Source organism: Mucor mucedo (assembly GCF_025094135.1).
Source record: "Mucor mucedo strain NRRL 3635 chromosome Unknown EV154scaffold_24, whole genome shotgun sequence".
NCBI lineage: Eukaryota > Fungi > Mucoromycota > Mucoromycetes > Mucorales > Mucoraceae > Mucor > Mucor mucedo.
In genome coordinates this window covers 86,648-110,866 of record NW_026252308.1, presented here as the reverse complement: position 1 = coordinate 110,866, position 24,219 = coordinate 86,648, and the positions used below count along the sequence as shown (strand labels likewise).

The window sequence follows — 24,219 nt, the reverse complement described above, 5'->3', positions numbered from 1 at the left end:
CTGTTTTGAGTGAAAAGCAAAAAAAAAAAAAAGAATGATTCTCTCTTTTTTTTTTTTTTTTTAGGTTTTTTCTTTTTTTTTTTCTTTTTTTTTTTTTTTAATAATATATGTATAGTGGAGACTTTACAAATAGAGGTCTCTCAAAAATAACAAGACTCGGTCAATAATTGACATTTGAGTTGCATTCGTGTATCCCATTCTATCTGAGATGTCGTTTGATAAAACTCTTCAATGCATAAAATCCAATCTGTCACACTTGATTGGTGGTCTTCAAGGAGGATTTGACCCTTTTGAAAAAGCACGACATGAGTTACTGCAATTTCATACATGGCATAAGGTATCCAATTCGACTGAAACGTCAACGTTTTATGGAAGCACATCAAGGCCAGTTCGGTATCGCCTCGATGATCTCTTGCAATCACACCCTGTAACAGAAACAAGAACGGGTCCACCCCTTCATGAAGTTCGATCTCCTCACGTATCGATCGACAAAAATCGCCTACGCCGTTGCATAGATACACTAGTTCCCAAAGCGGATGTATGACCATGGACTGTAATGTCTCTCTTAGCGATCCATTTTTTTCGCTGGACAACCAATGGCGGATCTTGGCCTCTGCAAACTGATCCTGTACGGATAATTTCTTTTGTGAGTCTAAAAGTAGCACAATTTGTCTGATTTCAAGAATAGATTTATCATAGGATTGATTGGCCAACATGCAACAAGTGGCCAAGTAATGATAAAACACGCGAGACCAACTAGTGCTTTCACTAATCAGACAAAAGAAAGTTTCACATGCTTGCACATATTCCCCCGCCAATATATAGGACCAGCCTAATTCATACAGCGTCAACGATCGAAATTGGGATAATTCCGTAATCGATACGGTTCGAAAATCAACGTTCATACTTTGCTTTTCAAATCCGTGGTTAGCATTTTTCACTTGCTCGAATAGTCGGATGCTGCCCTTGCGGTTTAGTTTGCCTTCGAGGAGGATCCAGATGTATCCGCTGGGGTATTGAGATTTCATGCGTTGGAGTAAAGTTGTGGCTTCCTCGTGTGTGAAGAGCGTATTAATGTGTGGGTAGAGGTATGTCGAGATGTCCGTGTAAAATATCAGTAGCACCAGTGCACTGAGAGACGAATACATGGTTTCACTCCCATGAGCCTTTTGTAATAATTGAATCGCTGTTCTTCTGGAAGAATGAAATCCTAAACCGTTCAATATTTTCTTTACTACATGTATACAATTAAATTATTTACAAACAAACAAACAGTCTTCTTTTTGTTGTTCTAACCTTTGATGGGTAATAAGGAAAAAATGACATTAAATAAGCCAATACCAAAGTAGGCGCCATGCTCAACTGTTTCATCCAGCACGTCATCATTGTCGTTATTGTGGTATAAGGATACAGTACGTCTCACTCTGGAAGGTTTATTCTCCCTGTCATATTCCACCAGTGTCATTCCCGTGACAGTTTCAAATAAACGTTCATACATTTTGTAAGCCTTGCGTAATTCATACGCAGCTTTCAGATGATCGATCCAGCTCTCCTTTAAAAACTGAAGTGTGGCGGACATGAGGATGCAATTTGCGTACATTAATTCCAGCTGCAAGTCGGTTGTGGTAGCTGTGGTTGTGGTTGTGGTGGAGGGGGTGGTGGAAGCATAATGATCAAGACTAGGCGCGGAAAAGGAAGGATGTAGAGTGGATTGTTTTCCATGATGTTTCTTTATTCGAACGGTGGAAGATAAAATGCGTTTGAGAAGGAATTGAACGTTTGCGACGGAATCGATGGCTTGATCTATTTTGGAGCGTTCCATAGTGGAGAGCATGGCTTTAGCATAAATGAGTAAAGCATGACCAAAGGCATGGAAAGGAGAAGAAGAAGAAGAAAAGATATCTTCGGCAGACATCATTTGATCATTTAAAAGAGCATCCTATAGGGTGTTAAACAATACATTTTTATTTATTTATTTATTACATGGAGAAACAAGCTTACGAGACCCGCTTGAGTATCTTTTAACCAAGATTCGATTAAATTGGGTGTGATTGGGTCTTGGTGATAATAATGTGAGAATAAAGAGCTTGTATATTTCGAGGTGATTTTAGATAATTGACGAAACATAAAGAAGAGAGAGAGAGAAAGAAAAAAGGGGGGTAGTGGGTATTGTTGTTTTTTGTTTTTTTTTAAAAATGGGGATTTTTTTTTAAGGAGTAATATTATTAAATAGTATACACAAGTCTAAATAAAAGTGGTATTTCGTAAATTGGGTCGTATGGAACGCAATGTTTTTTTCCATCTGGATGTTTTTGGTTTAAAAGGAGGCGTTGAGGCATAAGCAAAAGCCACCGTGGGACGATCACTCACTTCTAACTGGATAATCTCCTCGTGTCTTGTATTCCAGTTATTTCTTTTCGTATCTACAGACGCCGCTTTTCGAACCTTAAAAAAAAATCGAGGAGACATCAATAAATAGAACCCCTCTCTCCTTATAAGAACATCTATCCGCTTACCTGCTCAAACGACGATGACGCTGGTGCGCTGGGTTTATGATGAAGACTGGATATCCTTCGAAGCACTTTACCCACAAACAATTGTCGTCGACTCGCGCTCTTTTCCAACTTCTTCTGTTGCGGCTGTTCCGTCACAGGCGATTCGGAAATACCTCGACTTTGTGACATCTTCCGTAATAACTGGCTGCTTTGTGAAGGTCGCCTTGATATCACTCGTTGTGTTCGATCCAAAGAGCTGGAACATGAGCTGGTATTGGATTGAATATCGTATTTATCCGTGCGTTTAGGGATCAAGGAAAAACTCGAGGCTGAAGATCGAATAAACGAGGTGGATTTGCGTTTAGATAGGCCATCCTGATTTGTAGTAAATTCTACTGTGGGTGATGTACTTGTACTGGTATAATAGGAGAGTGAAGAAGAAGTGGTATTATCTCGCATCTGCCAAGCTCGTGACTCTAAATATTCTTGTGTACATACATCTCGTAATTTATGATCCACAGTCAGTCGCAACGCATTTTGATGATTGCTTTTAAATTGCAGCGACATTTTTCCAATCATGTTTCCCGTGTTGTTTGCAGCCGAAAGTAAATCCAGTGAACTGGGTCTTTTCCGTGCAAGTCCACCCGAAGAAGAAGGGAATAAATCAGGCTTGATGTACATTTCTGAGTTATTTCGAGGTTTTAAAGCTTGTTTTTTTGTACAAGAAGAATAATCTGCTGAGTAGCGTTTCTTTAACGAAACTTCCTGTCGTGTGGCGGATTGGATCAGTTCTTGGAACTGAAGATTGGTGGAAACGGAACGACGCAAGTTATTTGCCTTGGCATCTCCCGAAGCCAAATCTAAAATATTCGTAAAAGATCTGGATAATCGAATGCTTTGAGGAGATCTTTTACCCGTAATCCCCGGAAGTGAAGAGACGATGAAATCTTGTGCAGACAGATTTGGCATGACAACCTCTGATTTTGTAGCAGCAATGGCTTCTCCGATCTGTTTGACCCATAATTGTTTTTCCTGCCAGCAGCTGGCACTGAAGGCAAAGGTATGCTTCTTACAGCGCAAGACAAAGGCATGTTCACGCTGACCTTCAATATCATTCAAGTCTTCAAAATCGGTCATTTTCAATGGGAACCAATGTTTAGGTTCATAACTGGTGATTTTTTTAGGTCGGACCATAATGATGTAAGATCGAAATAGAAAGCAACCCAGGTAACGAGGTTTGGAAACGGATTGTCCTAAAGCGGAATAAGTCACTTCAATACCACCCGCCATGAGAAGACTGTCAAGTTGGGCAACATATTTTTTACTGATGCGCCAATCACCTCCATCCAAGCGTGCAATGAATTTATCCGTGCGTTCCTTTCGGTCTCGAATGAATTTACAATGATCAATTTCGGTCACGATGCCTTGAATTCTGTCCAAGGCTATATTCCACAAGTCGTATTCTGTAGATTGAGGAGGTGTATAACGTAGAATTTCTTTAATCAATAATTGATATCGACATATTCTCTGCACTGGCTATTATTTTATTTTATTTTGGTAAAAAAAAAAAAACGTATGAAATTTTGAATAAAACTAGATGGAATTTTATAAAAAAATAAAAGAGGGGGAACTTACTTTAATAAGATAATCTTGAAAATGTAATTTCTTTTGTTGTTGTTGTTGCATGATGGAATCATTTAATAAATTTAAATTGAGTGGGATTGAAAATGAATTTATTAGTGCACACTCTCGTAAGAAATGATTCCATTCAGGTCGATCTCGATACTCTGTAGTTAGGGCCCATGCTTCTGCGTGCATATCACAGTAATGCTTGTAAAGTGAAAAAGATGACATCTATCATATATACAGGTTTAAATCACGTGTGGCCTTTTTGGATATCAATACTTTTTTTTTTTGGTACCTGATCTATAAACGTCTTTGCAACACAAGACCAATTTTCGGCCAATGCTGCATCAAAGGATACGATGAAATGTTTATGAAATTGCAAGATATCAAATGAATTTCTAGCAATGATGGATTTGTGTTTGGATGATATCCATTGTTGACGAAATAAAACTTCTAAACAAACCTAACAATTTAGAAAAAAAGAAAATGCTTTTTTAGTATATAAGGAGAATAATAATAATAATAGGAGCTTTTTTTTTGTTGTTGTTACTTGAACTAAATGAGTCAGGTCGTGCACGTAATCGCGTTCGGTCTGTAGTAATTCCTCCATGGCATGTACTTTTTTTCGAAGTAACTTTTCCACTGGTTCTTGTGAAGACTTGGGGTCGATAGGTGTGGTATTTCCAGTGGATACTTCCTCTTCTTCTTCTTCCTTTTCCTCAGAATTCGACGATATACTGCCGCTACAGGAACAAATGGATTCCATATTGGGAGAGGTGATTTGATTGGCTGATTTGTAACAACAACAGTAACAACAACAACAACAGCAAGAGTGAATAGGTTCATCATGCAGTATATTATTTGAATTCATATGGTTATAATCTAGGTTTGCGCGTCTAGAATAAACCAATCAACATGTGTACAATTATAAAAAAAAAATTATACTATCTCTCAGTGGCAAAAAAAAAAAAAAAAAAAAAAGAAAAAGGGAAAAACAAATACAAAAAAAAAAAAAATAATAATAATCAAAAGAAAAAAATGAGTTCCTTTTTATCTCCTTCCCCTCTTTTTTATCCTCTCCTCATTCCACCCCCTTATTTCTTATTCTCCCCCCATACACAACAGTTAATATATTTATACATTTATGCATCGCTTTACATGTCAAAATCACCGTGGCTTGGTGTATTACAGAATATAAAAACTCGGATTATTTCATTGGTTTTGGAAATGCATTGTTGAGGGTTTTTATTTCTTCATAATAACTCTTTCCCCTTCCACCACCAAACCTAAGCATAATTAGACAACATTATTCCAGGGTTGCCCGCTACTTAGTAGATAACCATGGTTACCCTCCTTTAAAAAAGAGTAGTTGACAGTTTGGGGTGAGTGATTGAGGGAGAATGACACACACTCAATCCTTTTAGCCTATCTGGGTAGATGATAATAATCACAATTGGTTTGCATCGCAAGGTTATAAAAACCTGCATGATACATGTTTTTTTTCTTTACACTATTCACTAGTGTGTAATAAACTAAAAACCATATGTCCCCTGGGAGAGCTATTTTTACTCTTTGGCCTGTCTACAAGATGATTTATTGTCAACCCGCCCTCTTGGCAAAAAAAAAAAAGATAAATGAGGGAACGGGGGCGGAATGCAGGATTAGAATAAGTAAAAAAGCTTTAACTTTTCCCGCTAAAAAATTGTGGCTCTCGTACGATGCATATTTTGCCTTTTGCACAAATGATACGGTTTTTTTTGAACCGTCTAATTTGATGGAGTTTATAAATAGCTTGAGGGAAAAGTAAATGGCATAAATTGGAGTCATCGTCTGGCACCCAAATCCTTATCTGACGCACACTTCTGACATTCATCGTGACTGCTGTTCAATTTAGGTACAATGAGAAAGTCATGGCATCTCTTCTTTTTTTTTTTGCATAAATAAGGCTGAGTATGGTGATTTCCCAACATACGATAAAAATATCCCGGCCGTCTTCTGATAATGGCGTACGGTAAAGAGAAAGTAAAAAATGTATGATATCCCGGGGTAGCTGCCTTTTCAAGTGTTGTGGCGTGCTTTATTTCTTTATAAAATCATGCAATACATGGGTAAAAGAAGCCAAGTTTCAAAAAAACCAACTTGGAGCTGTTTTTTGTACTGATTGATTCTTTTCCAACAAAATCATGCACTTGTGTGTTTATGTTTACCTCAAAAAAACAAATATTACATTTTAGATTACTGGCGTTAAGTATTAATCACACTCCGGCCATTCTATTGGTTCTTGTCGGGCTGTTACCAAACCGGCATGAATTAGTTTGCCTTTTCGATGAAAAAGTTGGTTTTCTTTACCGCTTTCTTGAGTCCAGATTCTAAATATGAGATTTATCATTACAAGCTTCTCTGAGTGTGTCGATGTGGGAGAAGCTTTCTCTATCTCTCTCTGATAAAATGAATTATGATGATGTCATTTAAGGTGACTTGTGATTTTTTATTACTGATTTCATCGCTTTATGAAGTGACATAAATCATGCATTTGGGGCTTTCAATCGTACTTTATAAAGGATAGAATTCGATGCTGCATAGTTATCATATGGGACGACAAAACAACATATGATGTTCCGCTGCCAAACGTATTTAATCACCTTTATTGATAAACCATCATGTACGTCAGATTCCCATGTATGTACAATGACAATATACCAAGTTGGATCATTGTTTCTCATTATAGAGCTATACCCCAAGATCTCCGATGTAGCGCCTACATTAAATTTCCTCTGTTTTCTCACTGACATGATGATATCAGGGGGTTGGCCATCATATTGTTGTATTGGTTTTAGTGAGACTTCCCACATGTTCAGAAGATTCAATTGTTTATCATGAAAAAAGCTATATGGAACCCTTATTGGTTTATATGATTAAGTAATTGGGCGTAAATTATTGTTTACATAATCCTGACGTAAACCCAGTTTATAAATATCTTTTTCTAACACTTTCTTTCTTTCTTTCTTCTTCTTCTCCCTCTGTTCCTCACCTTTCAGCAACTTATAGGACAAGGGCTTTTCTAATGGGAAGACTAATTTAATGGCTTATATTTCCCTTAAGGAGGAAAACTACAGGCGAAGGAAATGCATTGTTTCTAGTTGGGCTCACTGCAATAAATAGTTTTTTTAAAAAAAGCTGCGCGAAGACTCCTAAGTGCTCCATATTATTGATAGTTAGAGTAAATAAAAGTATTGTTAAACTTCTACTTACGACTATGAAAAGTAGGTAATTTAGCCCACTTATCGGCAACGGCATCTTGGCGCGTTATGACAAAAATTGGGGGAAGACGAGGAATGGGTTGTTAGGAATTGGAATTATTGTCAATTATTTAAGATGATAACAAACAATTAAAAGAGTTGAACGAAATCTAATCCTTCAACTCCCAAGCGTTTGGTTCCCTACCGGCGGCAGCTATGTTTAAACACCGATGATCAGCAATTGAAAAACGAGTGTAGATCTACACCGATTTGCTGATCAACAGCACCACTATCCAACTTAAAGAATTCGATAAGAAATGGATAAAAAGAAAGCATGATTGGGAGTTTCAGAGTCTTTTTTTCCCATCAAGAGCTAGTTTTTACTGATCACTCTGAGTTCGATCTTCTTCAACAGCTATGGCAATTTGTATATAGACAGTTTGGAGATTGCAGCATCCAAAAAGATGCAGACAGTAAAAAGTTCAGCGTTGAGTCTATCATTGAGAGGACCCAAGGAGTATTTTTGGGGATTTCTGAAGAGATAACTAAACGCAATGGTAACCAGGCTGGACATCCTCTTTAAAAGGGGGAACAATTGCGTTGTCACTATCGATAAGCGTGGCGTCTTTGGCTTTTGTTGCGCTTGCCTTTAAATACATTGTTAAAAACGTATTTAATTCATGCAATCTAAAAGTAATCTTTCGCTCTTTTGATAACTACAATGGATGATGGCTTATTAAAAGCCATTTACGAGATAAGTTGTCTTCATCAGTGCAAAAAAAAAAACTAGCTGAAGTAAATGAAACTGAAAACAGTTTGGGGTTTATTATGATAGGTGAGTTAGTTGAAAAAATAGAAGTGAAGGGATAAAGTAACAAAAAAGTTGCATAGTCTTGAAAACGGAATTCTTGAGATTGGATATTCCACTCAGCTTAATATTCCAAGCTTTGTAATGCCGTAAACTATTTCCTTTCTAAGCCACTATAATCCCACAATAGTTGCTAAACCAGCCTATCTCTCTACCTTCTTTTTTACATCCATTCATTGATACAATCTATATGTGCTTGTAATTGTTGCCGTCACCTTTGACTTGAGAAGGCGTGACACCTTGTGGCGAGCAAATATTTTAATATAATCTGATAGGCCAGAATTATAAATTCCGCGCATGGACTCCAGTGTCACTTGATGTAATTAATGTTTTGCTGATCCCTCTGACTAATATTTATAGGTAATCTGTACGAAAGGAGCTGTTTATTAAACAAACATTACGAGATGTTGCATCCTCTCAATTATACTTTCCATGGATTTCCAAGACCAATTGAGCCTCAATATAAATATCCGCAGCTTTTTTTTTCTCATAGAATCAACCTTTGGACCCTTTTTAATTTATACTTTAAATGAAATGGTACACGGGTATAAGTTATTTTTTTATTTTGCTTGGATTTTCATGTTCAAGATGCTTAACTTTAACGATTTGAAAATGTCGCCACCCCTGGAAAATAGAAATCTATGTACGATCTGATGTTTATATAAATATATATTCGGTTGTTTCAAGAAATTCATTTAAAAGGGGTTAGAGGCAAAGGGATATAAACAACGCTCAATTCATTTTTATTTTATTTATACAACTGTCTTGTTGCCCATAAACTTGATTCGATTTAGATAAGGATTCTAAGCCAACAATGAATGTGATAAACCAACCATAATGATTGTTTATTTAGATTTATTTGAAATTATAGATTGTAAAAAAAAAAAATACTTAAGCGGTGATACCGTAAGTGGAGAAAGCTTGGACAAACTTGGCATCAATGGTATCGATATAAGCTTGAGCACTTGCAAGGAGAGCTTCAGGGGTGACAGCAATCAAACAACCATCTAATTTCTTGAGAAGAACAGATAAAGCCTTAACATCGGTCTTGACAATAGCAGTAGCGAAAGCGACAGCAGCAAAGTCAGGCTTCTTGGCAATGATGGCATCAAGAGAACCAGTAATATCGGGAACAATATCAGCAACAAGACCAAAGACAGCAGAGGCCTCTTCGTTAGAGACAGTGGTAGTGGTAGCACAACAAGCAGTGTTGGTGGTCTTGAGGAGAGCCTCAAGAGCTTGTTCAGTGTTGTGGATGGCGGTTGCACCAGCATAACCAGAAGCACTAGTGAAGCTATTGACCTATATATGAAACAAACAAAAAAGCAGTGAGTATTAAACTTTTAGTTATAAATGCGAAAAAATATTTACAGCAGAGGTGAGCTCCAAAAGCTTAGCATTGGAAGTAGTCAAGTTGTTGATACAGCTTTGAACATTGTCACTGATGGCACGCTTGTTTTGAGAAGCAGCGTTGACTATGTAATTAGTTCTGGTAAGTAATTTACTCCATAAAAAAATGTGACGGACTTACCAGAGAGAGCGAAAGCGGTGACAGTAGCTAAGATAGAGAAGGCACGCATATTGATAATTGTTCTTGAGAAGATGATTTGATGAATGAATAAAAAAAGCCAAACCAGTTTTCTTATTTATATAAAATCATCGACTTACTTTACGCGCCAAATCCGTAACCTTATTGTAATGTCTACATATTATTAATGATTACGCTCCCTACAATTGTGCGCCTGGGAAAAAATAAATGTCAGTTATACAAATGGAAAGCATATGTACTTCATGCTCACAATTCATTTATTGTTTCCGAGCACATGTGTAACTTGATGTATTGGCAGACTGAATTACGACCCCGCATTACGTCTGTGCGAGCTAAATGGGTTTATTTTCTTTTGTGATAGGTAGGAATTATACACAAGTACACAAAAGCCTGCATAATTTTTTTAAAAAATATTAACTGTGTGTTGCAATAATCGGTTTTGTATATGTATCCCCTAGTAACACGCGTATTATTGGGTGGAGATATCTATTCTAAAAAATCTAGCCTGCGTTTTAACAATTATAGAATGTTTAAAAAACATAAAGTTTAAAAATAAAGAATTTATAATTAGAATAAATGAAATACTCTTTTTTGGCACACATGTTTCAATTGAAATTGTACTCCTTGTATTTTGAAATGACAATATTGTTGTTTGTCCGTGAGTAAAAGTTACAGCATTTTCAATGATTTACTTTTTCTCCATCGTTGGGAAAAAAAATCCACTCAACCACAATGAAATGTTACAATTCCAATCATAGTCATCAAACCCCGGACGACCAAAAAAAAAAGTGATACGTCGTACAAAATATTCATCTATTTAGGATATGGGCTGCAGAATAAATTCTCTACAAATGGCAAATTATTATAGAATATAGTATCGTATATTTAGTTCAATTTTTAGCCCTTTCTTTCATAATTTTTGACATGGCGCATTTTTGTTTAGTTATTGCGGACAAAACTATTTGGCTCAATATATGAGTTTGCGTGCAAGTCATCTTACTCTTTTTAAAGAAACCCCCACGCAATATACTTTTGTGATAATCGCGTAACTACTTCCGAAAGTTTAAATCATTGAAAGGAAAATACCTCGCCCAATTGCAATGGCCAATCATCTTTGGCCCGAATATGTTACACTTCATGATTTCTGTGTTACTTTGTATCTTACCTTAATGCACAGACAATTCTTTTAGTTTAGACAGAGTATTACCCCATCGTTATTTAAGCTTGCACACCGATCCTGTTGAAAATAGCTAACATTAGCATTTCAATTATCATCCAGTATAGATTTGCCACTTGTGCATATCACATTCTTACTCCCTCTCAGACGTAACAATACGCTTATTCTCGCAATTATAAGTTGATAAATGTGTTTTATATGCTCGTGGTACGTATTAAACCCTTTCGGAGTAACAGCTGAATAGCTTGTGTCTTGACGGATGAAATAATATTATGAGAAAGTGATTTTTATTGGTACCGTACTATTTTTTTTTATTCCTCATATTGTATATGTACAAACCCACTCTTCTTTCGTGAACTGTTTTTTCTGCCATTGATGTAAAGCATTTCCCATCATCATACCGGAGTGTAAATCGGGTCTTTCAAGTCCATTGATGTAATATTGTTTCGCTTCAAGTCTATGAAATTTTGCTATTAAGACCAATTACAAAAAAGTATATATCTTATAACTCCAACCCGTCACGAGAATCCAGCATTTCGACCGTTTATCTGATAAGTTTATGGGCTACAAGAATACAGAAAGATTACATCTAGTGACCAGTATCTTGAACTAAAGAACTTCATATTTTAGCGTTCTCCTTCTGTAAACGGTACGATTGCCATACTTTGCAACGAAATAATATTGTCACAAAACTAAGTTTTATATTAATAGAGTTGGTTTTGTTACAATAAGAAGTCTTTTTTTGTACTAAAGATATTAATGTTTGATTTGCATTTGTGCAATACTTCAATAATAGAAAATTTTAATTTGCCGTTTGTATGAGCTTTTTTCTATCACTTAAATAATAATTAATTTTATGAACTATAAAGGTTGTGGCCAACACATAATAAAATGTTTAAGATTTGTTTGTCAAATATTGAACAATAAAACCCCCAAATCTTTACAATATGATCTAACCAAACCGCAGTTAAAGAGGAAAAATTATGACAAGAGTATTGCTTAAATAATATGATTGTTCTTTAAGAAAGTTAAACTTGAAAAAGTAAATGTATCTGCAGTCATTATAGTCTTTGTTAAGTAGACTTAGATGGGTCGGTATCGTTTGAATGATTGAACAAAGCCAAAAGAGATGTTATTTATTGACCTTTTAAAACAGCATCTTTAATATTTTAAATTTGGCATGCTTGAAAGATTCTGAACGAAGATTTACTTTTTATAGCTAGATACTTATTTGCTACTAATAACCATATTTCGAGATGTCTAAAAACATTTGCATACAAAATGCTTTGGAGCAATAGGATAAATATAAATGGGTAATTATTTCATTGCTACTATAACATACATTGCCCTGTCCGATTTTATATTTATATTTTCAATTACAAACAGTAAGACAGTAATTAATGAGATAAAATAATCAATAAGATTGCTTATTTATATTTATTTGAATTTATAGATTGTAAAAGGAAAAGAAATATTACTTAAGCGGTGATACCGTAAGTGGAGAAAGCTTGGACAAACTTGGCATCAATTGTGTCGATATAAGCTTGAGCACTTGCAAGGAGAGCTTCAGGGGTGACAGCGATCAAACAACCATCTAATTTCTTGAGAAGAACAGATAAAGCCTTAACATCGGTCTTGACAATAGCAGTAGCGAAAGCGACAGCAGCAAAGTCAGGCTTCTTGGCAATGATGGCATCAAGAGAGCCAGTAATATCGGGAACAATATCAGCAACAAGACCAAAGACAGCAGAAGCCTCTTCGTTAGAGACAGTGGTAGTGGTAGCACAACAAGCAGTGTTGGTGGTCTTGAGGAGAGCCTCAAGAGCTTGTTCAGTGTTGTGGATGGCGGTTGCACCAGCATAACCAGAAGCACTAGTGAAGCTATTGACCTATATATGAAACAAAAAAAGCCGTAAGTATTAAACTTTTAGTTATAATTGCGAAAAAAAAATATTTACAGCAGAGGTGAGCTCCAAAAGCTTAGCATTGGAAGTAGTCAAGTTGTTGATACAGCTTTGAACATTGTCACTGATGGCACGCTTGTTTTGAGAAGCAGCGTTGACTATGTAATTAGTTCTGGTAAGTAATTTACTCCATAAAAAAATGTGACGGACTTACCAGATAGAGCGAAAGCGGTGACAGTAGCTAAGATAGAGAAGGCACGCATATTGATAATTGTTCTTGAGAAGATGATTTGATGAATTAATAAAAAAAGCCAAACCAGTTTTCCTATTTATATAAAAATCATCGACTTACTTTACGCGCCAATTCTGTAACCCTATTATAATGCCAACACATTATTAATGCTTATGCTTTCTACAATTGTGTGCCTGGGAAAAAATAAATGTCAGTTATACAAATGGAAAGCGTATGTACTTCATGCTCACAATTCATTCATTGTTTCCGATCACATGTGTAACTTGATGTATCGGCAGACTGAATTAGGATCCCCGCATTACGTCTGTGCGAGCTAAATGGGACTATTTTCTTTTGTGATAGGTAGGAATTATACACAAGTACACAAAAGCCTGCATAAAGTAATCTAAAATAGTTACTGAGTGTGTTGCAATTGTCGGTTTATATTTTATCTCCTAGTAACACGCGTATTATTGGGCGGATTTATATCTTTTAACAAAAAAATTGACCTACTTTTTAATAATTGCAGAATATTTAAGGACATAAGGTTTATGATATAGAAACTATAATTAAAATTAAGCGATATAATCTTTTTGACACACATGTCTCAATTGAAATTGTTATCTTCTTATTTTGAAATGACAATAGTTAAGATTGTTGTTTGTCCGTGAGTAAAAGTCATAAAATTTTTAAAGATTTAGTATTGCTTCCATCGTTGGGAAAAAGTCCACTCAATCACAATGAAATGTTACAATTCCAATCATGGTCATCAAACTCCTGAATGACCAAAAAAAAAATGATACATCGTACAAAATATCCATCCATTAAGGAGTTGGTAGAATGAAATCTCTACAAATGGCAAATTATTATAGAGTATAGTATCGTATATTTAGTTCAATTTTTAACCCTTTCTTTCATGATTTTTGACAGGGTCGTTTCTGTCCATGTATTGCGGACAAAACTACTTTGGCTCAATATTTGATTTCGCGTGCCAGTCACCTTTTTCGTTTTAAATAAACCCCCACGCACTATACGTTTGTGATAATTGCGTAGCTACTTCCAAAAGTACACAAGAAACACTCGGTCAATACAATGCCCAATCTTTAACCCGAACCTGTGATACCTTCTCGTTTCTGTGTTACTTCATACTTTGTTTAGATACACGCGCAAAAATTATTTTAATTCAGACAGCGTATTGTCCCGTCTTCATAAAAGCTTGCACGCTAATTAGATTAGCATGTTAAAGATATCTATCATCAACATTACGATTATCAGCAGCTACTATGTATTTCTGTCAATTGTTTATAATTTGCATTGTATCTCCTTCTCATACGTAGCGATAAGCTTATTCTCACAAGATGTTAAATGTATATTATACGCTCATACATTTTAAGCCCAGTTAGAGGAACGATTGCAGCTCACATCGTGACTGATGATAAAAATACAATGAGAAGGTGGGGTTTATTGGCACTTTTTTTTTTTTACTTTGGTATCGACAGAAAATGTTTCCCTACCATCAACTTAAAGTATAAATTTATAAAATCAAATATTTGAACTTCATTAGGCGTGGTTTATCTTCGCTTAAAAGTAATGGGCTGCTGGTGATTTTATGACTAATTACAAAAAAGTGTAGAATTTCTATCGCCAATCCTAAGCCGAAGAATGCGAAATGTTTGTATTTGATAAATTTATGATTCCTGTACAAATGCCAAAAATGACAACATCTAGTGAAGTAAAGAGTTCTTTCAGCTACTTTAATAAATGGGACTATTTCCATAATCACTACATGAAACACATCTGCTATAAAAACCGGGTTCTTCATATATAGAATGATCTTTAGTACAACAATTAGTAGTTTTTCTATAAAGACTTGAAGGCTTAATTAACATTTGTGATATTCTTGGATTATAAAATTTTATGATTTGCTGCCCGTATGAACATATTTTCTATAATTAATAAGTTACTTGGATTGACAAAAGCTGTCGTAGATAACACAATAAAAAGTTCAAGTTCTACATATCGATTATTAAATTATAGTACAAAAAAATAAGCCAGAGGTCTTTAGGACAAAATTTAACATCCATCATTATATTTATTTAAATATGAATTGTAATAATAAATAAATAAATTAAGACGTGATATTGTAGGCGGCATAAGTAGCTATAAGCTTAGTATCAATGGTATCCATGTAGGATTGAACAGTAGCAAGAAGAGGCTCAGGAGTTACAGCAATCAAACAACCATCCACTTGTCTAAGATAACCTGACAAAGTCTTAATATCGGCCTTGGCAATACTAGTAGCCAAAAAGATAGCATCCAATTCGGGTTTTTTGGAAATGATGATGTCAAAAGAGTTAATAATGTCAGGGACAAAGTCACCAACAAGGCCAAATATAGCAGTAGCTTCTTCATCAGAAACAGTCGAGGTAATAGCGCAACAATCTGTGCTAGTAATATTGAAGGCAGCATCAAGAGCCTGCTCATGAGTATGAAGAGAAAGAGCACCAGTGTATCCATCAGCTCTTTTAAATACTTTAAGCTAGAATGAAGCAGAGTCAGAATGTAAGTTTTCAACAATAATTTTAGAGAAAATTCCTTACAGCCTCTGAAAGCTCCAAAAGTTTGACATTAGAAGAAGTCAATCCATTAACACAACTTTGAACATTGTCGCTTATGGCGCGCTTATTTTGAGGGGCAGCGCTGACTACGTAAATAATGCTGGTAAGCAACTTATCTCATATAGTAACGTGTTTGGCTTACCAGAAAGAGCGACAGCAGTAATAGTAGCTAAGACAGAGAAGGCACGCATATTGACTTTTGGTCTTTAGAGGATCTTTTGATGAATACAAAAGAAAGATCGTCAAAATATTTCTCTCATTTATATGAAGACTCAAACTCTAGCTTACACGCCAAATGGGGGTCCCCATTGTAATGCCTACGTATTTTTAATAATTTTATTCCTTTGCATTTGTGTACCTGAGAATAAAAAAATATCAGTTTTACAGACATAAAGCAGATGCACCTCACGTTCCTTTGTCTGTTTCCAATCACATGCGCTAGTTTAGCATTGGTAACATAGATGCTTTTTTCAAAACTTGGCATTATTGTAACCCGAGCTAATTTATAAAAAATACGCATTTGTGTGGAGTAATAATGGTTTACGTACTTTTGTGGAAGATATATGCAAAGTTTGTATAACATTTACAAATATGACTGTAAATATTTAAACCTTAGTAACACAACTGTTACTGACTATAAATTCCTTTAAGTTCTCAGTACCACATTTTAACAATTGCAGAATGTTTAAAGTGAATAAGGTTCACATTATAAAATTTCCTTTTTTGAAATCAAGTGTAAATTTTTAGCATACATCCAAGTCCTACTTTTTTTATTTGCTTAATGTCAGTAAGTTACTTTTAACCTTACGAGCTATGATAAACTATTAGAACTTACAAAAATATCGCTCTTTCCTTAAAGAAAACGCCCTTAACGATAACAAATGTTACAATTTAATTGTGATTATAGGTCCCAGGCAACCGAAAGTGCTGCGTTGTAAAACAATCGTCTTGAGATGGCAAATTATAGAAGGTGGGTTGTACTATACTTCCATTTTGAATCATTAATTACAAATAAATTAGACCTTTGTTACAACTAGACACTAAAAAACCCAAAAAACTCAGATCAAAACTGCTACCATGTGTTTTCGTACAGAATATGATGACTCTAGTTTGTTCGTGTACTGCAAGTCATATGTTATAAATCAATCAATTCTAGTAAAATTTTGAATTCTCAGTTCATCTGTAACCTCTTCATCATAATCATGTGACTCCAGCTTATTATACAATACAGGAAGTGTATTCTTACATAACGAGTTAGTATGTATAACAAAGAGACTCTGTCTGCAATGTATGTAGGATTTTTAATAGATTAATAGGGAGTAATTCCTTCCGGACCATGTAAGGTACGTTGTCCAACATGGATAAAATGTTTATGTGACGGCTGTAAGTAGACACGCAATTCCATAATTGAGGCTTATAGACTGACAGTATACAACCAAATGTCATTATTGCTGGAATAATAGTATAACAAAACATTGTGAATTATAGCTATGTCTAAAACATACGATCTTTTCGTATATATCGTGTTTCAATCAGATTTATTATGTAAATGCTACGATATAATATATATATATATATGTCTGTATATTTAACCACAATACTCTTGGAGTCTTAAAATATTTTTTGTATCATTTTAGTTAACTTAAAAACAAATATATACCTGAACTAAGTGGCTCTGTTTATACCAGAGTCCAGCTTCACTAACATGTGTGCTTATTTAGAAGACTTCTAACTTTAAACCCCTTGAAAGAGTTCTAAAATCCTTTATAATTTGTTTTATTAGTTAGGCATTAATGTTTGCCTTAATATGGAAAATCTCTGCATACGAAAGTTAAACGTAAAACTTCTTTATGAAATATCGCGATACTAATTTCTTCTGTGGGTTTTAGATGTACGCCCAACATCAATAATTTAAGATTACATTGTATAAATAAATTTGGTTCATGAAGTATGTTGTTAAAATTGATTTTGATTATTACTCTAATAAGAAATCATATATTAGAAAAGTAACAAAAAGTTAATAGAGTCTTATTTGTTTGTTGTTGGTTTTTCATGTACAAATAACCCAGCATAATAGTTTTAACCAGTGATTGAAACATTTGTTAATCCAATATAAAAAAGAGCGAATCATTTTTTAAAGAGAATCCAGGGTATTCATGTGTTGTATCACTTTAAATAATCTACATAAAAGCCAACGTTCCAATGATAAATATTGTGAACGTTGTCAAAAAAAATTATTTGGCAATCCGCCGGACATTGAATGGCGTGGCTAAGCTCGCATTGCATCTTTCACCTTTTTTTTTTGAACTCGTTTCTTAAAGGCTGATAAAGTTGTATCTAGATTCTGTGATAAATACGTAAACGAAATCCACTAAGTAGAATTAAATATTGAGATAATAATTATCGTTAAGTCTTGTGTGAAAAAAAATATCGAAGCATACTTTTATATATCTAGAAAATAAAAAAAATATGTATGTACATGACTCGGTATACCATATTATATATAAATACCCCCCCCTCCTTCCTCCTTCTCGTTTTTATATGGAACAAAATCTTAGAATATCCAAACTAAAATGAAAAATATTTTTTCCGCCACCGTATTTCTGACCTTAACAGGCGTAAATTACATATTCGGACAAGGTATCCCAAGATACGACTCTGGTAAGCTTATTAATCCCCTTTTCTCAAAAATGTTTTTTATTGTAATTTTATTTCGACAGCCTGTGGTCTACTTTCTAATAAAATATATTGCTTCGGTGGTAAGATTACAAAAGATGGAAACTTGGATAATTCGATAAACGTACTCGATATTGTAGCTTACAGCGGTAGTACAGCTGATGAATTGAAGAATAAATGGCAAAATATATCTTCAAATATGAATGGTAACAACATACAATTTACGAGTCATTCCCAGAATGTAGTTCTTCCGGACGGAAAAAGCATGCTTTTATCTGGAGGAGAAGGTTTTATTGACAACTCTTCGGCACCAATAACACGTGTGTACGATTCAGAAAGCAATTCTTGGAGTATTTACCCTGAATACACAGATCCAGATTCTGGCAGAAGACGAATAATGTAAGATAACTAAATTTTATGATCACAAAATAATAATTGTTTCTTTGACAAGACAGATATCGTGCAGCATCAGTGCTTGTCCCATATCAGGGAATAGGGTTTATCGGAGGATACGAAGTGTGAGTATATGAAAATAGAGACATTAGTTTGCTTGTTAAAAAGAGATTTTGTATAATATAGTCTTGTGAATAGCAGTCAAACATTATCGAAAGCAGCGGAAAGCAACAACGTCATGCACATGGGCTACGACAGCCTCACTTTTTTGAATCTAAATAAGTCGGCAGATGTAAGTTTTAGATTTGGTTGATGAATGCTGTTAACAAGATAATCGATACAATATTATTCTGTAGCTCAGTTGGTTTGTTTATGAACCTCAATACCATTTGACAAAAAAAATCAGAGGGGATAAGACTTCGATTTTTGACATTAAAAGTAATCGAATTTTTTTCTTTGGCGGCAAGTATTATAACAAAGGATCAGAAACACAATATACGCTTAGAGATTTTAAGGATATAGAAGTATTTGATATGGCCAATAATAACTGGACCACACAAGTAACATACGGGAATGTTAAACCAAATCCAAGATTAGGGCACACAACTACTATTGGTAAGAATGATAATCTACTTATTGGATGTGTGAATATACATAACTTTATAAGACATACATAGTTGGTCCTGAACAAAGAGATGTTCTGCTATTTGGAGGAGCGTGCGAAACACCAGAGTATGACTGTAAGAATCAACAATCGTATCATGTGCAGTCCTAACATGTTTGGATTTAGCTTGCTCTGATTATGCATTTAATTTTAATCTCGATACTTTCGGTTGGAAACTACACGATCATCTCAGATTAAATCCAATTATGTTCCCAAAAAGATATAGTCATTCAGGTAAATGAAATAATTAAAAAAAAAGATCTCAGTTTATAAGAATTCTAAATCAATCAGAGTAGCTATTGCTGTAAACGACAATACAGTATTTATTGTTTTCGGTTTAACAAGTCCGTATGAAATCACCGACACAATATTAATATTAAACACAACAACTCCATCACAACTTACTTTAATGGAAAACTACACTGACGTAAATAACGTAAATGTATCTTCAAAAAAGCCAAGTACTGTGGCCATCATCGGTATAAGTATAGGCTCAATTGTAGGGGTATGTATTTTATGAACGAAAGTTTAGTTTGCTCCTTTAGCTAAACATAGTGATGTATAGATCTTTATTATATTAGGTATGATTGTCTTATGGTATAGAAAAAAGAAAAAAATCGATGAAAAGAAAAGACAGCTAGAAATCGAAGAACATGAAAGACAGCAGCGAATTGATGATCCTGCGAATGAAGTAGATTGGGATGACCTTGACAAAAGATACTTTGAAATGTCTAGTACGATATATCACAAAAAGTCGTACTCTCCTTTATTAGCTAGCGAAGCAACCACTAGCTTAACGGCGATACTGTCCCAACGCCCGGATGCGGTTGATAAAAACGACATCACTACATCATCCAACTACACAGTGCAAAAACCTGATGGTGGCGCTTAATACTGATTTTCAACAGTAATTTTTACCTGATTAGATTAAAGTTAAAATTTCTTTTAGTGTATGAACTATTGGTTATACATTTATAAAACTTTGACGCTTTAATATATATAATAGATAACCTATGTAGTAATTATGGATAAACGAAATTTCAAATTATGTTCAACAGTAGCTCATAATAAAACTGTTATGTGCAAATTTAACTCTTTACAAGAGATTTTCATTTGCCAATGATTGAGGGTAAATTATTGTATGTCTGTTTTGTCTGTTGTTCTACTAGTTTTTATGTAAAGCTGAAAAACACGTTTTCTTTATCAATCCTCCATGGTACTACAGTAAAAGAGAGCAAAAGTTACTAGTTGAAATCTTATATCTGATTTTCCAATTATAACTGTAAGACAGATGGAGTAATTAATGTGCTAAACCAACCAAAGATTGCTTATTATATTTATTTATATTATAGATTGTCAAAAAGAAAAATTACTTAAGCGGTGATACCGTAAGTGGAGAAAGCTTGGGCAAACTTGGCATCAATGGTATCGATATAAGCTTGAGCACTTGCAAGGAGAGCTTCAGGGGTGACAGCGATCAAACAACCATCTAATTTCTTGAGAAGAACAGATAAAGCCTTAACATCGGTCTTGACAATAGCAGTAGCGAAAGCGACAGCAGCAAAGTCAGGCTTCTTGGCAATGATGGCATCAAGAGAACCAGTAATATCGGGAACAATATCAGCAACAAGACCAAAGACAGCAGAGGCCTCTTCGTTAGAGACAGTGGTAGTGGTAGCACAACAAGCAGTGTTGGTGGTCTTGAGGAGAGCCTCAAGAGCTTGTTCAGTGTTGTGGATGGCGGTTGCACCAGCATAACCAGAAGCACTAGTGAAGCTATTGACCTATATATGAAACAAAAAAAGCCGTAAGTATTAAACTTTTAGTTATAATTGCGAAAAAATTACTTACAGCAGAGGTGAGCTCCAAAAGCTTAGCATTGGAAGTAGTCAAGTTGTTGATACAGCTTTGGACATTGTCACTGATGGCACGCTTGTTTTGAGAAGCAGCGTTGACTATGTAATTAGTTCTGGTAAGTAATTTACTCCATAAAAAAATGTGACGGACTTACCAGAGAGAGCGAAAGCGGTGACAGTAGCTAAGATAGAGAAGGCACGCATATTGATAATTGTTCTTGAGAAGATGATTTGATGAATGAAAAAAAAATCAAACCAATATTCCTATTTATATAAAAATAACAGACCTCATTTTTCACGCCAAATCAGTGGCCCTATTGTAATGTGTTCATATTATTAATGATTATGCTTCTACAACTGTGTACTTGGGAAAAAATTACTGTCAGTTATACAGACGGAAAGCATATGTACTTCATGCTCGCTTCATATATTATTTTCGATCACATGTGTGACTTAATATAATGGCAGTCTGTTTTACAACCTTGTACTACGCCTGTGCGAGGCTTACGGTCGATGCACTTCATAATAGGTAGGGTTTATTCACAAGAGTACAAAACCTGCATAAAATTTGAAAATTCTTAGTACTCGTAACAGTCGGTTGTATGAGTATTTTATCTCCTAGTAACACGTATGTTATTGGGTAGAGACATCAATTCAAAAAAACAGTTACTAGTGTTTTAACAAAAGAATATTTTGGATATTAATTGTTTATAATTTTGTATCAAATAAATAAAATACGCATGTTTCTGTCAAAGTCACACTCTTCGAATTTTTAAATGACAATAATTTAACTTGGCTACGAGTAAAAGTTACAACAGCATTTAAACATCACTACAATGCTTTTTCTCCTTCGTTGGGAAAAAAAAGATCTCAACAATTGATGTTACAATCTACTTGTGTTCATCAAGACCCGAATGACCAAAGCGATATTGTCGTACAAAATATCCATGCATTTGGAAATCGCTGTAGAAATTTTTTTCTCAAAATAACAAGTCTTGAAAATGACATCGTATATATCACTTGGACCCTTAATTCTATTTATATAACACGATGGCTTTTGTTATAGTAAGTTTCATTCCCTATATTTTTTTAATTGTAATCAGGACTATCTCGCCACAATGTGCGAGCGCGCCTTTTTTTTAAAAAATAAATGTGTCTGTGTAATTGCGCAGCCACTTCAAAAAGTAAAAATTAAATATTGAAGAAAATGCCTCGGCCAATGCAATGTCCGATCATCTTTAACCCGAACCAGTTACACCATCGTCTTTTTTCGTTATTTCGTACTCTGCTTAACACTTGGGTAACTGAAGATGGCGTATTGCTTGTCCCTGTGAAAGTTTCACGTAAGTTTATTGGTTCAGAGGATAGAAATATCTATACTGATACAGTGGCCACCACCCAATGTTAATCATTTGAAAAACAACAAGACGAAAATCAAAAAATGATTTATTTTTAATTGTCTAGCCTAGCTCTTTTAGTAATATTCAAGTAGTTATTCTTTCTATGTCTCCTTTTCTTGCCCTTTGTAATGACTGTTTCTGTTCTACTAAAAGATCTATTGTATGCACTTAAGGTATATTCCAAGTAATTAACAAATACTTTGTAACTGGTATTGCTTTGACCGAAGGCTTTTAAAAATGCATTCAATAAAAGATACAGTTTTTCGTCGGGTGTTATCGTCAATGGTGGCATTGCTATTATCAGCTGTCCAATCTTCAAAACAATATCTGCAGCGCAAATTAATAAACAGGATAGGTGTGTTAAATCTGTCGCACATACCAATCAAAAAGCTTTCGTTAATAAACCCAATGATACTTCCGCACAACCTTCTGCTATGTGCTTCAGTTTTTAATGCTGCTATGTATATCAGCTCATACAAGTTGCGTACAATGGCCGGTTTAGAATTCATACTTGAGTCCATTAAAATATCATGGTACTGTCCCTTGATAGCACTATTGTTATGGATAATTAGATATATGCAAGATGTGATATAAATATATATACGTATTACCTGACGCAGCTCCGCAACAGGGCTTTCCCTGGATGTGTACTATACTCTGTCGTTACCATCGATTCTACATCTGAGAAAGAAATTATTATTTAATTGTTAAAAAAGACAGTGATGGCTTACCAGAATTTATAAAACTAGGTAAATTTAGGTGAACATCTAGGCTCTCGGTATTAAACACATATCCCAACCAAGAAAATTCTATAAAAGAGTTAACGGTGGTAGATACTATCATTCTCAAAAGAACTACCTTTGATAGGGTCATCGATGTTTGAAACGCATTTGTCTGTATTGACCCGCAGACCAAACATCCTTATTTCTATAGAAATATCAGTAAATCCATCAATAAAAATTGATTTACTCACCATGAATTAATGCTTGACGAAACCATGTCGCGAATTTTAAACTTCTAGTGATATACAAAAAATCGTCTACATAGGTGAATAGAACCTGTGTTATGGAAGTGTTAAAATAGACTTTAATGTTAGAGCTTATTCATTTGGTCCTTTACCCCGTCTGGATCTTTTGCCAGGAAGGACAATCTATCCTTTTCAAAGCGAGCAAGAAAAAAACTGTATTTTGATGAACAAACATCAGTAAAGGCTTTCATTCTAGATAAATGTATATAGCACTACCTGCAAAGTAAGGTAGATAGGCTTGAACCTTGAGATATTCCTTTTGTGCGACTATAGTATTGTTCCCCAATCTGATAATTGTCAGAAACTAAAACTTAACTACCCATATTAACAAAGATGTTTTAGCTATAGTACCTTGACAGCGCTCTTTGTAATGCTCTCTTCCAGTAAGTTAATAATTTTTTGCACATTAACAGTTCGGAAAGAGTCCTATTCGAACAAACGTAATCAGTCATACTTAAACCCTTGTATTTGTTTGGACATATCATACCTGATCTA

General features: G+C 34.8%; 8 protein-coding genes across 8 annotated transcripts; 2 read left to right on the top strand and 6 right to left on the bottom strand.

Annotated features, from left to right (window-relative positions):
• Positions 1-74: 74 nt before the first annotated feature.
• EV154DRAFT_144677 (uncharacterized protein) lies at positions 75-2,211 on the bottom strand. Its single transcript, XM_051594076.1, has 2 exons — positions 1,297-2,211; positions 75-1,234 (listed from the first exon to the last, which is right to left on the bottom strand). The coding sequence occupies exons 1-2, from the start codon at positions 1,916-1,918 to the stop codon at positions 141-143; spliced, it is 1,716 nt and encodes a 571-aa protein (XP_051459916.1). The 5' UTR covers positions 1,919-2,211; the 3' UTR covers positions 75-140.
• A 213-nt stretch (positions 2,212-2,424) lies between these two features.
• Positions 2,425-5,160, bottom strand: EV154DRAFT_501406 (Dbl homology domain-containing protein). Its single transcript, XM_051600690.1, has 4 exons — positions 4,672-5,160; positions 4,417-4,584; positions 4,131-4,349; positions 2,425-4,031 (listed from the first exon to the last, which is right to left on the bottom strand). The coding sequence occupies exons 1-4, from the start codon at positions 4,990-4,992 to the stop codon at positions 2,505-2,507; spliced, it is 2,235 nt and encodes a 744-aa protein (XP_051459915.1). The 5' UTR covers positions 4,993-5,160; the 3' UTR covers positions 2,425-2,504.
• A 3,959-nt stretch (positions 5,161-9,119) lies between these two features.
• On the bottom strand, positions 9,120-9,832 carry EV154DRAFT_600769 (uncharacterized protein; the record flags this gene model as incomplete). Its single annotated transcript, XM_051607190.1, has 3 exons — positions 9,760-9,832; positions 9,600-9,703; positions 9,120-9,530 (listed from the first exon to the last, which is right to left on the bottom strand). The coding sequence occupies exons 1-3, from the start codon at positions 9,806-9,808 to the stop codon at positions 9,120-9,122; spliced, it is 564 nt and encodes a 187-aa protein (XP_051459914.1). The 5' UTR covers positions 9,809-9,832.
• Positions 9,833-12,432: 2,600 nt separating this feature from the next.
• EV154DRAFT_561242 (uncharacterized protein) lies at positions 12,433-13,121 on the bottom strand (the record flags this gene model as incomplete). The annotated part of the gene is made up of 3 exons (XM_051605661.1): positions 12,433-12,843; positions 12,913-13,016; positions 13,073-13,121. 3 exons carry the CDS (start codon positions 13,119-13,121, stop codon positions 12,433-12,435), a joined length of 564 nt encoding a protein of 187 aa, XP_051459913.1.
• A 2,032-nt stretch (positions 13,122-15,153) lies between these two features.
• EV154DRAFT_600767 (uncharacterized protein) lies at positions 15,154-15,926 on the bottom strand. Its single transcript, XM_051607189.1, has 3 exons — positions 15,851-15,926; positions 15,691-15,794; positions 15,154-15,629 (listed from the first exon to the last, which is right to left on the bottom strand). The coding sequence occupies exons 1-3, from the start codon at positions 15,897-15,899 to the stop codon at positions 15,219-15,221; spliced, it is 564 nt and encodes a 187-aa protein (XP_051459912.1). The 5' UTR covers positions 15,900-15,926; the 3' UTR covers positions 15,154-15,218.
• Positions 15,927-18,281: 2,355 nt separating this feature from the next.
• Positions 18,282-20,333, top strand: EV154DRAFT_561240 (uncharacterized protein; the record flags this gene model as incomplete). Its single annotated transcript, XM_051605660.1, has 9 exons — positions 18,282-18,369; positions 18,429-18,783; positions 18,840-18,902; positions 18,964-19,069; positions 19,134-19,392; positions 19,455-19,517; positions 19,568-19,675; positions 19,738-19,946; positions 20,007-20,333. The coding sequence occupies 9 exons, from the start codon at positions 18,282-18,284 to the stop codon at positions 20,331-20,333; spliced, it is 1,578 nt and encodes a 525-aa protein (XP_051459911.1).
• Positions 20,334-20,741: 408 nt separating this feature from the next.
• EV154DRAFT_501388 (uncharacterized protein) lies at positions 20,742-21,614 on the bottom strand. Its single transcript, XM_051600689.1, has 3 exons — positions 21,453-21,614; positions 21,293-21,396; positions 20,742-21,225 (listed from the first exon to the last, which is right to left on the bottom strand). The coding sequence occupies exons 1-3, from the start codon at positions 21,499-21,501 to the stop codon at positions 20,815-20,817; spliced, it is 564 nt and encodes a 187-aa protein (XP_051459910.1). The 5' UTR covers positions 21,502-21,614; the 3' UTR covers positions 20,742-20,814.
• A 966-nt stretch (positions 21,615-22,580) lies between these two features.
• Positions 22,581-23,331, top strand: EV154DRAFT_501387 (uncharacterized protein; the record flags this gene model as incomplete). Its single annotated transcript, XM_051600688.1, has 1 exon — positions 22,581-23,331. A coding segment is annotated over exon 1 (352 nt), but the record flags the coding sequence as incomplete, so codon positions are not given.
• Between the last annotated feature and the right edge of the window lie 888 nt (positions 23,332-24,219).